Source organism: Perca fluviatilis, chromosome 16, assembly GCF_010015445.1.
Source record: "Perca fluviatilis chromosome 16, GENO_Pfluv_1.0, whole genome shotgun sequence".
Taxonomy (NCBI): Eukaryota; Metazoa; Chordata; class Actinopteri; order Perciformes; family Percidae; genus Perca; species Perca fluviatilis.
Window position 1 is genome coordinate 19,759,817 of NC_053127.1, and position 12,982 is coordinate 19,772,798.

General features: G+C 41.1%; 1 protein-coding gene across 3 annotated transcripts in view; it reads left to right on the forward strand.

Moving 5' to 3' along the window:
* tiam1a (TIAM Rac1 associated GEF 1a) overlaps positions 1–12,982 on the forward strand; it is a 57,088-nt gene that overhangs the window by 18,124 nt on the left and 25,982 nt on the right. For all 3 annotated transcript variants that reach the window (XM_039777505.1, XM_039777506.1, XM_039777507.1), the window contains 8 exons: positions 1,192–1,478; positions 2,693–2,965; positions 3,070–3,301; positions 4,221–4,393; positions 5,089–5,313; positions 6,979–7,164; positions 10,135–10,281; positions 10,491–10,565. In XM_039777505.1, the coding sequence (XP_039633439.1) occupies positions 1,192–1,478; positions 2,693–2,965; positions 3,070–3,301; positions 4,221–4,393; positions 5,089–5,313; positions 6,979–7,164; positions 10,135–10,281; positions 10,491–10,565 (1,598 nt within the window). The remainder of the gene's footprint in view (positions 1–1,191; positions 1,479–2,692; positions 2,966–3,069; positions 3,302–4,220; positions 4,394–5,088; positions 5,314–6,978; positions 7,165–10,134; positions 10,282–10,490; positions 10,566–12,982) is intronic.

A 12,982-nucleotide genomic window follows, 5' to 3' on the forward strand; every position in this document is an offset into this window, starting at 1 on the left:
TGTCTGCAGGGGTTCTAGTTTGATTTGATTCGTGGAAAAAAAAAATCTACTGATTGAGGATTAGCTGTCATCCACTAGTTACATTAGTTTAGTTGATCACAGGCTTGTTAGATTAACTGGCGCTGTGCAGGAGCTGCTGGAGTTCAGGGCGACAGCAAGCGGTAGCTGGTAACTTAACTGCTGAAGGTCGAAGTGCTGCTAGCTCAGAATAATGGATGGGCTTGCTGCATACACACACACACACACACACACACACACAAAACCATACAGATTCATAGAAGGACAATTTACACGTATTAGAGGTAAAAGTAAAAAAAACTTTGATTATGAACTTTATGGCCAAAGGTATGTAACGTTATCTTCATCACCACTGTCGTCGGGGTGGTCATCGTCTGTTACCATGGCGGCACAGCCTGCACCAGGTGCTTCCATGACATCAGTCATTATTAGGGTTGGGTACCGAAACCCGGTTCCACTATGGTCCTGGTTCCTACGCAAACGGTAGTATTCGGACCGGATTAGAACGCAAATTTCGGTTCCTCGTTTCGGTTCCGACTGAAATATTTTCCCGTACGTAAGTACTTTAAAACGTTAATATAGTGTTCAATTTAAATCATTTTCAATTTAACAAAAAAACTCCATAAAAAAGCCTTTCTTTCTTCTGTCATTTTTCAGTTTTTCAAGAATCAGTTTAGGAATCGGTTAGGAATCGGAATCGTTTTAAAAGTACCGGTTCGGCATCGGAATCGTAAAAATCCAAACGGTACCCAACCCTAGTCATTATGCTTCCTCCTCTTCTTCTTAAGTTTTGGCCTATGGTTTTTTTTTGCCACTTGGTAACAAACAGGCATTAGGTCACCAACTGGAATGGAGGGTGCATTATCTTGGCAATTTAGGAGCAATGATTCACCAATCCTGCTTTTTTCCAGTGTAACAAATTTCTTCTGATTTTATTTTGTAGTAACGAGTGACTAAGTTGCTTAGGGGAAATGTAGTGGAGTAAAAGTGAAAGTTTCCGGAAATATAAATAACGAAGTACAGATATGTAAAAATTCTACAGTACAGTACAGTAGCAAAGTATTTGTACTTCGTTACATTACAACACACACACACACACACACACACACACACACACACACACACACACACACACACACACTGCCCTGCAATAACTAACTGTGGATATTCCAGGCTCAGCTGAAAGGGCATCGTCTTTGGACCATCTGTGCAGCCAGCAGAGTCCTGGCCTCAGGGGGCAGAGGAGCCGCTACGCTAAAAACCGGAGAGAAGCCCAGTGCCATGAGGATGGAGAAGGGGAGGAGGGGTTGATGTCTCCAACCGAGGAGGATGGTGGCGTCTATGGAGCATTCACGCTCCCCTGCCGACGCTCCCACTGCCTATCAGAGGGCTTGGCAGGGCTTGGCATGCCTGCTGCACCATGCCCTGCTTTCCAGGGACGTCGAGCACAAACTACTCAGGTTAGATTACATTTTAAGAATATATATGAACAAATATGCAAAGCCGACGAAACATTAATTAGGTTAAGCCTCCTTTCTGTACTTTTCTGTTGTATTATGTCTCTTCTGTCTCTCGTTTCTGAAATGCAGACCCCTAAACATAGAATGATAGAGGACTTTGTTTACCAGTAGTACCCAGGAAGTTCAGGGGGTGACATGACAGACGACAGCAATTACTATTTTGTTGACAATCAGAGACATTTTCCCGTGTGTGCTCATGCTATGCAGTTGTATGTGTGCACGTTATGTATGCACATCCATGTATGTGTGTATATTTGTGTAGCGAGGAAAGGGATTACAAGGAGTCAGATACAAATTTGTTGTGGGACTACTAGTCCAAAACTGGCCTGGTTTCTCCATTCCCCTTTCAGAAATGAAGGCATAAAAAGCTTAATATCTTTCATACCCCATTCACAAACCACACAGCCCTACTGTAACACGCATAACCATGCGATATACGATCTTACAAAAGCAGATTCACCCAAACGATACAAAAGGAAGCAAACTCACTGTAATGTATCACCAAGAAGCCCTTTTAATAAAAGATTCAATGGACAAACCTAAACTACATCTGTAAAATAAAGAATTATCGTGTGCTTTCTGTAATTTTCATTGATTTAAAAAAAGTCGCCAAATAAGAAGGAAGTGCTAAAATAGCCAAGCAGGCTTTTCGTTCAACTCTTTCCCAGAACCCCCAAGCACCCTTGGATAGCAGAGCACCCTAAGTGCTTATTATAAATTCATCTAGCCAGGCTTAAGGGGTTGTTTGACCGGATATAAATAGACAGATAACACATCAAAACAAAGAGAAAAATAACAGTGGGAGAAAGAAAAGTGTGAAAGCACAGAGAACCTCTTGCTCAAAGTGAAAAGCTTTTTTTTTTAAAGAAATGCATTGAAGAATATGTGTGTGTGTGTGTGTGTGTGTGTGTGTGGGTTAGTGTATTCTGATTACAGTCAGTTACTTTCAGATTACTTTGCCACAGTTGTAAATTGTCCTGTGAATCTGCATGATTTCTGTGAGTGAGCGTGTGTGTGTGTGTGTGTGTGTGTGTGTGTGTGTGTGTGTGTGCGCGCTTTTGGCTATGAAATGTATTAGTTTCTGTATTTACTATATTAGGTAAATAAATAAAAGTAAATCACTTCTGTTTCTGCTGTGTTTTTCTGTCTGGCAGGACATCTCTGGTGTTTTGGGCGAGGGAAGTGAGTATGGTGACAGTGGCATCGATGGCGTCACCACAGAGATAGACCGGGATGGAGAGTTGGTGTCACGCCGCTGTAAGACCATGTCGGCCTCTTTCTCAGTATACTCGGCTGCTGAGAGCAGTGTTTTCAACGGGAGCGACAGCGGGAGCAGCAGTGCAGGAGGAGGAGAAGGACGTGGCAGCGAGGGAGGCAGGGGAGGAGTGTATGAGAATTTCCGGAAGGAGCTGGACAATCAAGCCTGGGTTGGTTACTTTGTGCGTGTGTGTCTGTGTTATACAGGTATTACAGAAACGATAAATACAACGTTTTTTTTGTTGTTCAATTTTTTCCATCGTTCTCTCGTCAGACACATCAGGGTAGGGACTGCACGGAGGAGGCTAGCTCCGCTGTGAGTGATGAGCAGAGCAGCGGCACACTCAGTTGTGCATATCCATCGGACACTCTGATTGGCTGCGCACAAGGCATAGTCAGGAAAGCAGGGGCTCTGGCTGTGAAGAACTTCTTGGTCCATAAGAAAAACAAGAAGGTGGAACCTGCAACAAGGCGCAAGTGGAAACACTACTGGGTCTCTCTGAAAGGTGAGCATATATTAGGGCATAGACTCTCATACTTTTATGTTTAAGATATTTTTGTTTACCTGTGTTTGATTTAAAACAAAACCGTGCAGCCATAATGTCACCTTCGGATAAACATCTTAACCTGACCCCAGCTGTTTAATCTCCCACTCTCTCTCCCCTGTTAGACTGTAATCACATCAGTCTTAACACAGTTGATGCCCTTGTTTGTCACCTCTACTGTCCTCACCCACCCTTTTCTGTGTGGCCTTACATTTTTTCTCTGCTCAGCCTCATCACAATTTAATTTTACGCCGGCATCCGTGTCGATTCCAATCTCGTCCTTGTGAAATGAACAAAATACAGCAGCTGCATTCCAGCCTGCCTCCTGTCCCCCAACACCTTAAATAAATATCAAATTGTCTCATAGTATTCCTCCTGACCTCATGTTATACAAACAACTATGGTTTAAATTTTTGTTTAATTATCTTGCTTAAATACCAATGATGGATTAAATACAATATTAGTATAAAAGGGAAACATTTTGTTATTTTAGTTTTTGATGTATTTTTCATACACTTTGTATATTATTGCAATTAAGTGCTGAAAAACCTTGTTTTCCACTCTCAGAAAAAAAGTACAAAACAGTACCTTTAAGCAACAAAAGCTGGTCACTGGGGTGGTACCCTCAAAGGTACACTGTTGTACCGTTAGTCAGAGGAACAAAATTGTACCTTACTTGTTTGTACCTTCTAAAGGGACAGTATTATACCTTTGGGGATCAATAATGTACCTTAAACACAGGTACTACAAAGTACCTCTGGAAAAGGTACAATTTTGGATTCAATAAAATTAAATAACATGGCAAATGCAATACTTAATGGCACATCAGTAAGAACATTGTCTTTTTTTCTCTCCATCTTTTTCTTCTGTGTTCTTCAAGGCTGCACTCTTTTCCTGTACGAGTCAGACGGTCGTTCTGGGATCGACCATAACAGCGTTCCCAAACATGCTTTGTGGGTGGAGAACAGCATTGTCCAGGCCGTACCTGAACACCCCAAGAAAGACTTTGTCTTCTGCCTCAGCAACTCAGTGGGAGACGCCTTTCTCTTCCAGGTGAGAGACACTGGTATTTAAATCATCCATGGGATGCAACAGTGCACCTTCTTACAAAAACAAGGGGGGAAGGGAAGTATTTTACTCAAACATACAGTTAAGGCTGTTTTATTTCATAGTCAAAAATAGTTTTTCAGTTATTTCATTGTGTTTTGCGACTCCAAGATGTCAACAGATCACCAAGAGAGACATGAATGGGAATAAAAAGAGACCTAATTTCTCCAAGGTGTTTGTGTGTATGTGTGTGTGTGTGTGTGTGTGTGTGTGTGTGTGTGTGTGTGTGTGAGTGAATGCGAATGTGTGTGTGTGTGTGTGTGTGTTTGTGTGGATGTGTGTGGATGTGTGTGCGTGTGTGTGGTACACAAGTACATGACATTTAGCCATGTGTGGGAGATAAGCCTGTCCAGTGTCCATGTGTTTGTTTAATGTCTGACATGTTTAAAGGCCACACTGTCATACTGTGACAGTGATCCACCACGGTGACCATTGTGTAAAATTAAAATGTGTTTATTTATATGCATGGCAGCTGTCGACAGTGACATTCAATCAGTGAATAGGAAGATAAGTATTAAATAATGATGAGATTCCATTATTCTTCAATTATCTTTTGCTGTCAATTTCTTGATTTCTTTTCCCTTGGACTTATTCTTCAGAGATATCACCAATTCTTTTTCCCTTTTTCCCTCTCCTGTCAGACGTCAGGGCAGACAGAACTGGAGAACTGGATCACGGCGATCCACTCTGCGTGCGCTGCTGCTCTGGCTCGGCAACACCACAGGGAGGATACAGTGCGACTGCTGCGAACCGAGATCCGCAAGCTGGAGCAGAAGATCGACATGGACGAGAAGATGAAGAAGATGGGAGACATGCAGCTGTCGACCGTCACTGATGCCAAGAAGAGGAAAACCATACTGGAGCAGGTATGGAGCAGGGACGGAAGGAGGCAAAAGGGAGTTATGAGTCAGGAACTCTGAAAGTACTGAAATAGATTAAAGCTGCTGTTCATACAGTAACAGCAAGGCACGGTCAAAAAGAGAGGAATCAGTCTCAGAGTGAAAAGGCCTTTTCATACTATCATACTGCAAATGAGTTACTTTATGTCTATGTGATGCTGATATAACCAGTTTTGTGATCTCATATGTTGAGCACCCAACTGAGTGCCTTTAACCTCCAGTTGAGTTGAGTGAAAACACCTCAGGGGCTTTACAGATGCACGTTTGTTCCTTTAAACTGCTCTGATGCTCTCACACACTGAAATCTCGGCACTAAATCATCTTTACTGGCTGCATGGCGTCATCCAGACAAAATGTTCTTAAGGAGTACTTGCAACGGCAGATGTGTTCAAACATTCCGACCGGTGCTCATTTATAAACACATTCAAGTGCAGCAGAATGCAGAATATTCATAACACATGTTGAAACACATGCAATGCATACTATTAGCCGGCAGGTGAGCCTGAAATCTCTTGCTAATTATTCCATCTTCAATAGCTGTTTTGAAACGAGTCACAGCTGGAATTTCAAGGCTATTCTAGGATCACATCTTTTCACCTTCAGTGGAAAATTGCATGTGTTGCTTTATTCTTACTCCATGCATGTCTTGATTTGCTGCTGGATGTTAAAGCAGCATTGCACAGAAGAGTTTAAGAATGTGCCCTCAAACAATAGGGCTCCTTGTGGGAGCAAGCCTCTCTGTCTGTGTATGTGTGTGGCATTTTGTTGATAGTCACTAAAGGAAAACAATATTACATAAAAAGCATCAGGAAGTGGTTAACCTCAACCATGCAGAACACCTCCAATTTCTGAGAAAAGACTAGGATTTTGATTGCCTACTATAAAGGCACATTAACCAAAACTGTGGGATCTAAGGAGTGAAAAAGCCTTAACCTGACCTTTGTCTGTCTGACTGTTTCAAGATCAGTATCTGGAACCACATTAATCTACAAAATGAGTTTAGATAAATAGACAGGCCTGTGATCTATGATGAATTAAAGACTCAAATAGCAGTTGTGTTAAGTCCTTGAACAAATAGGGGAAGGCAGGAACCAGTGCAAATTACGTCTAGATTGTGTTTCATTGCGAGTGTCTGTGTGTGTGTGTGTGTGTGTGTGTGTGTGTGTGTGTGTGTGTGTGTGTGTGTGTGAGTGTGAGTGTGTGTGTGTGTGTGTGTGTGTGTGTGTGTGTGTGTGTGTGTCTGTGTTCAACCTCCCACGGCCCACCCTGTGATACATTGCACATAGCACAGCAGGTCGGCGACTGGTGGGGGTTGTGTTGGTGAGTAATACCTCTCCACAGGGGTTTCAGCACGACCACATCTCACTCCTCCTGAAATGACCAAATAACCATCTAACAAAGGGTGATATTTTATGCATATATATATACAGTATATATATATATATATATATATATATATATATATATATATATATATATATATATATATATATATATATATATATATATCTATCAGTGGCCAAATCTGGAGCAGTTCCATAGATAAATCTGGATCTAATCAACATAGTTAGCTTATCTTGCGTAATCACAAATCCATCCCTTTAACTTTTTACTCATCTTTCCCTTTGTTAGATCTTCCTGTGGGAGCAGAACTTGGAGCGGTTTCACATGGATCTGTTCCGCTGTCGGTGCTACCTGGCCAGTCTGCAGGGCGGCGAACCTCCGAACCCTAAACGCCTGCTGGGCTTCGCCTCGCGTCCCACCAAGTTGGCCATGGGACGACTGGGCATCTTCTCTGTCTCTTCCTTCCATGCACTGGTATGGAAAATGCATCCACTCACATTCATGCACACACATTTTTTAGTACTCGTGTGGGGCTATTCATTCTTACTGTTTTCCTCACTTGCTGTAATTGGACTCTTAAAGCCTAATCAGGGCTCCTTAATGCAAAACTCAAATTCTGTCCCACGTGTCTCGACATGTCCTAGTAAGCATTGCGTGAGAGGCTTCCAACTGCTGCCCCTTGAAACGAGCCCAGCTTGTAGAGTGGGTGTGTTTATCTGGTTGTTATCTTGTCACATACGCCCAATAAAATTATTTCTGCTTTCCTAACAAATCTGCAAACTAATAGACATTGCATGTAGCCTGAGGTTTAAACAGACTACAACTTAACCATGGTTAATTAGGAGGAAGCAGAAAAGGGAAGGCTAAATAATGAACATCCCTATATCAGCTTTGCACACTAGCTGACTATATTAGACTGTTTTAGGAAGTCTAACAGTTTAGAAATTCTAAGTGCTTCCAAGTGGAGCTAGTACACACCTCGATAAACTGCCCAAATGTTGCAAAAGTCAACACACTTAACTTATAATTTTAAGTAATTAATTGACTTTTTGTTCATATTGCCATTAGTTGTTACATTGGGCCAGCCCTGACGAAATGTTGAAGCCCTCAGTACAGAGTTTTCATTAGAAGCAATCCACAGTAAAGCTCACTGCAATGGTGACATAATTGGTCTCTATTGAGCCTCTGCCTCACCGCTGAATTATTTCTGTTGTATTTGACCCTTACAGTGTCTAGTAAAATACATTTTAATTTACTCTTATAATTTTCTCATAAATGCTGTTCTCAGCTGCGACTCCCGACAGAGGAAATAAAATTGAAAATTAACGATATGGCATTAAATTTCAACTTAAAACTCATATTTAACCTGAATCTAAACTAGCCTATTAAGAAAATGAGGACCAAACTAAATTGTCCTCACTTTAGAGTATTGCACTTTTTTATCCTTTCATGGATATTGTGTTCCCTGTAAGGATACAGGAAGCTAGATGCATGCTTGCATTTACATACCACAAACTGTCTTCACCTTACACATTCAGATCATTCTCTCATTCATCGGTCCTGTTTACTGCTTTAGCTGTTGCTAAAAGCCAAGTCATTAGCTCAGAGCTCTGAACCGTGCTCTCGTTGTCACCTTGAGCACTCCAAGAATGTACAGAATGGAACGCCACCATAGATGGAATGATCTATATATGCGGCTGTGCGCTCTGCCAAATATAATTCAGGGAACAAAGCAGAGCAGAGAGAAAGAGGTGGAAGCGATATCTCTATGGGCCAGTTTCATACAATCCGGCCATCGGATAAACCAAACATACACACTTACAGAGGTTGATAGTGTTTTTTTGTGACTGGTGGATCAATACAACTCTGTTAGTAAGCTGCCATCCCTGAGGCACTTTCCCACTAACAGACTTAACACTCTGCTCTGTTGACCCCCTTTTCCTTTTACTGCCTACACCCTCACTTCCTTTGTCTCGCTCTCTCTGTCTCTCCTTCATATCCGCCTTATTTTCTTCACCCTTTCCTCTTCTCTCACACCATCTCAGTTTTTCTCCGTCTTCTTTCCCTCTAAGTTCATTATCACATCTCTTTTTCCACATTTAAAATGTCATTTTTGCATTAGTTAAATACTGCTATAAATGGGCACTATATACTTTACTATATAAACTAAATGAAAATTAAATACATTAACAAAATAAAGAATAGAACTTGGTATTTAATTTAACATTTAAATGAATCAATTCATAATGCCTATAACTCAGTCACAAAAGGAACAACTAAATATATTTTCTTTTACGTTATTCAGTGGTTATTATCCGTAGCCAACAAGGACAAAGTAATACAATAGGCCGTAAAAAGGCATCTTGCATGCAGCTTACATAAGAAGAGTCTTGAAGACAGTTTGACCTATTATGTTTGAAGTGTGTGTGTGTCTCCTGAGCAGTGACTGGTGAGGAGACCAATAAGCACACACCCACAGAAGTACTGTATGTGCACATACAGTACGTACATACATACATACATACATACATACATACATACATACATACATACATACATACATACATACACACATACAGGGGAATAAGATCTGCTCATAGCCCAGTAGTCCAATTTGAATTAACCCAGAAATGCCAAGAATGGTTTCTCTTTGAATGTGTAGTGGGTCACTGAAGGAGATGAGAGGTTGAGTGTGTTCAGTATGTACCATTAGTATATACTGTACAGCTAAAAATATGTGTTTTATATGTTGGTGTGTTTACATGACTGTGTGTGAGTATTTATACTGTATGTATGAATGAATGAAGTGACTCATAGAACAAACACAGACAGCCACTGCTGTCAGTGTACAGTATACATACGTAGTCCCCCAGTATTTTTTCTTAGTCTGTTCATTTAAACAGCAGCTCAACACTTTAATAAAACCAAAGCATAAGAAGGAGATTAGTATCAAATATCCTCGTCATAATACAATAGTTGAGTTATGAGAAATGCTTTTCAGAATATTTCACAAACTGTGAACCTGAATTATTTTAAAGTACTTCAGAAATTACATATACCACATATACATATACTCCACGCAAAACATTTTGTGCATTGCATTCTTGTCTCTCAAATGCTCAATAGATACTGGATTTGACAAGCTGGGTAGACAATGCCATGCTAGACTCTAAACCCTTTTGTAGATGGCAGGTCATTTAGATGTAAGATATGTAAAGCTTAGTAACAGATATGGATACGTGGATTGTAAGTGGATTATTGTAATTGTATACAATGTAATCTTTATCTACAAAGGAGATACATACAAGTCCAAGTAAAACCTTTATGTCTTTCAATGTAAAATAACGTTGTTAAAATAACAATTTGGATAGACTGTCATACAACTCTATAATTAAGGTTCAAATTCCATTGCATTCATGTTTTCTGTAATTATCACTGTTACAGGTGTCAGCCCGTACAGAAAGCAGCATCAGGAAGCGGAACCAGGCCATGCCTCGTACGTTCAGTAAACGTCGTAGCCGTTTCTCCTCCCTTTGGGGTCTGGACACCACCTCAAAGAGGAAGTCCAAGGGACATCCTTCAATCAACCAGGTTTCCATAGTGACACATCTATACTACAAGCTTTTGATTGGGTATTTGAAATGGTAAAACTGTAAGATGGTAATAAACATAAACATAATGCAGATAAATTGTTCAGTGTTGTTGAGATGTTGAGAGTGCCTTCTTGTACATGTAATTACTGTTGTGAATGTGATATATTTGAATGCAAATGCAATGTCCTGTTCTCTGTGTGGTTGCAGGTGTTTGTTGATGGGATGGAGCCAGTGAAAAAGCCATTGGAGCGCATGTTTGAAGACTCTGCCAGTGAGAAATCTGTAAGAGCTCAGCCATCTTTACTAGTCAAAAGAACCAACACAACACAAATGTCCCTTTATATTAAGGACCATAATAGAATTGCATCCCTCTTGCCATTTTAGATGTGTGTTATTTTGTACATGTCCTGTTTTAATGTTGACCAAGATGAACTAAAATTGTATAAATAAAATTTGGAAAAGGTTTGCTGTTGAAAATTAGAGGTAAGAGTTGATTGCAAGTAGGCCCAAACTTTGTCCATTTCCATTGTGGTAACTGTTCATGTCTATACAGTACTACTCTTCCGAAGGCTAAACACTAAGTTCCTCCCCCCTTTCCTAGTTTGGCATTCACTACAGAGAAACAGATCTCATGTAGCTGTAGGCTAATTCCTTGTCATTGTTTGCCTTTCGCAAAAGCCGACATAAAAGTCACTGGGGCATCTGATGAACCTTTGTACTTGTATAATGGGTACAGGCTTCTTAAGACCCTGAGGCCAGCAACATCGCTAGATTTTCTACCTCCATTCACTTTACTGAGATCCTTTGGTGCACTGACTCTTCATTTGGTGGGTTATCTGGGGGAAGCACAAAATCCCTGCACCCTTCTGCATCAATGAGCATTTCCTTGAGGTCATTTTCAAGCACTTTAATGTTTTCAGACATCCACTTCTCTCCTAGCTGAAGAGTTTAGAGAGAAATTTGTAGACTATAAAACTTTAAAAGCTGCAGATCTCGTCTTTCCTCAGTGTTATCAGATGATTCTTGAGTTTATTTGTGGTAGATAAACAACCCGTTTCATCTTCTCCAGCTGTGCCTCCTCCTGCACCACTCAACAAATGATTTACTTTACCAGACTGTGCTGGACTTATTACTAGGTTTATTACTGCTTTCTGTTTTTTCTTACTACTGACCACTATGCGTCATAGCCAGAAATAATGCCATTCTCCTTCTTCTCTACCATATTTTTGCATGTCAAACACTGTTTTCAAATCAGTGTTGACAGATTCCCATTTATTCTTTTCATATGCTGCAGGCAATTCCAACTCTATCAGCATCATTGGCTCAACTGTAAGGATATTTCTGTCTGCTAATCCCTCTGAGACAAATTTGATTTGATATGTTCAGCTCATTAGCTTTCTGATGTTTCAACAAATTATGCAGACATTTGCTACCAAAGGACCTGGCAGTTTCACACCATCTGCGCTGTTGTGTATATGTCATATTGACCACAATTTACAGACAATTGAAAATAATTAATGATATTGTCAAAGAGAAAAATAGATTATCCAAGGCTACCATAGAATTGTAGGTTTCCAGGAGTACCTTATCACAGGCTGGTAAATGGTTAAATTGATATGAACTGTAAGAAAAAAAGCCCAATTACCCATGGGTTGTGCAAGGACAAGCAAGCCAGCTCCATATTTTATGAGAACTGGTAGAATGCAGAAGAGATGAGGGAGGGGGAGGGAAGACGGGGCCTCTGTCTGAACTCAGTAGATGGAAGAAAACTCTGCAGCACTTACCCACTCTGACCATGAAGGCCCCCAGTGGCACCATAGGAGATTGATTTCCTTCCACCCACGCCCAGCTTCAGCTGGCAGGGTATGGGATGACAGTGAAGAAATGCATAGGAAGTAACGTGCTTCAGTTGGTTGTACATAGTGCTGGAAATGCTACCTCAGTAGAAATGAGTATCTCCAGAAAGATTACTGTAGCTAGTTCCAAATGTTCACATCTGATGGGCTTGTCCCAATTACCTGTTTGTTCTGAGGAATCCCACTGATGGAGAAAAAAGGGAATGTGAGAGAGAAAGAGAGTTTAGTGTGCTGCCTACGACCCCCGCCCCCCAGCAGTGGCATCCTACATGGGCCAGGAGGAGAGCCAGATGGTGCCGAGCAGGGCTGGGGAGTTCAGGGAGTTGGGGGGAGGTACTAGTTATGGGCCCCCCGGTCTGTTGTCTGTCTGAGAAAATGTGTGTGTGTGTGTGTGTGTGCATGTGTCTGTATTTTGTTTATGCAAGTGAACATTTGAATGTGTGTTTGTTTGTGCATAAAAAATTTACTTTTGCATATAGTTTGCTCCTTCTGTTTTGTTCGCTGTCTCACTTTCACTCTAACCGACACATACGCACACACACACACACACACACACACACACACACACACACACACACACACACACACACACACACACACACACACACACACACACACACACACACACACACACACACACACACACAAACACACACACATACAGATAGCTCATTTAAACAGGGACCACCAGGCCAAATTGTTAACAGTCAGCAGATTGTATGGTGTGAATGAAAGATGGGCGGGAGGAAGATGATGCAGTGATGTGCAGATAGAGGGGAAGGGCCACCAGAAGGAGAGTCAATCATTAGTGTGAGGGGCAATGAGAGGAATGAAAGAATAAAC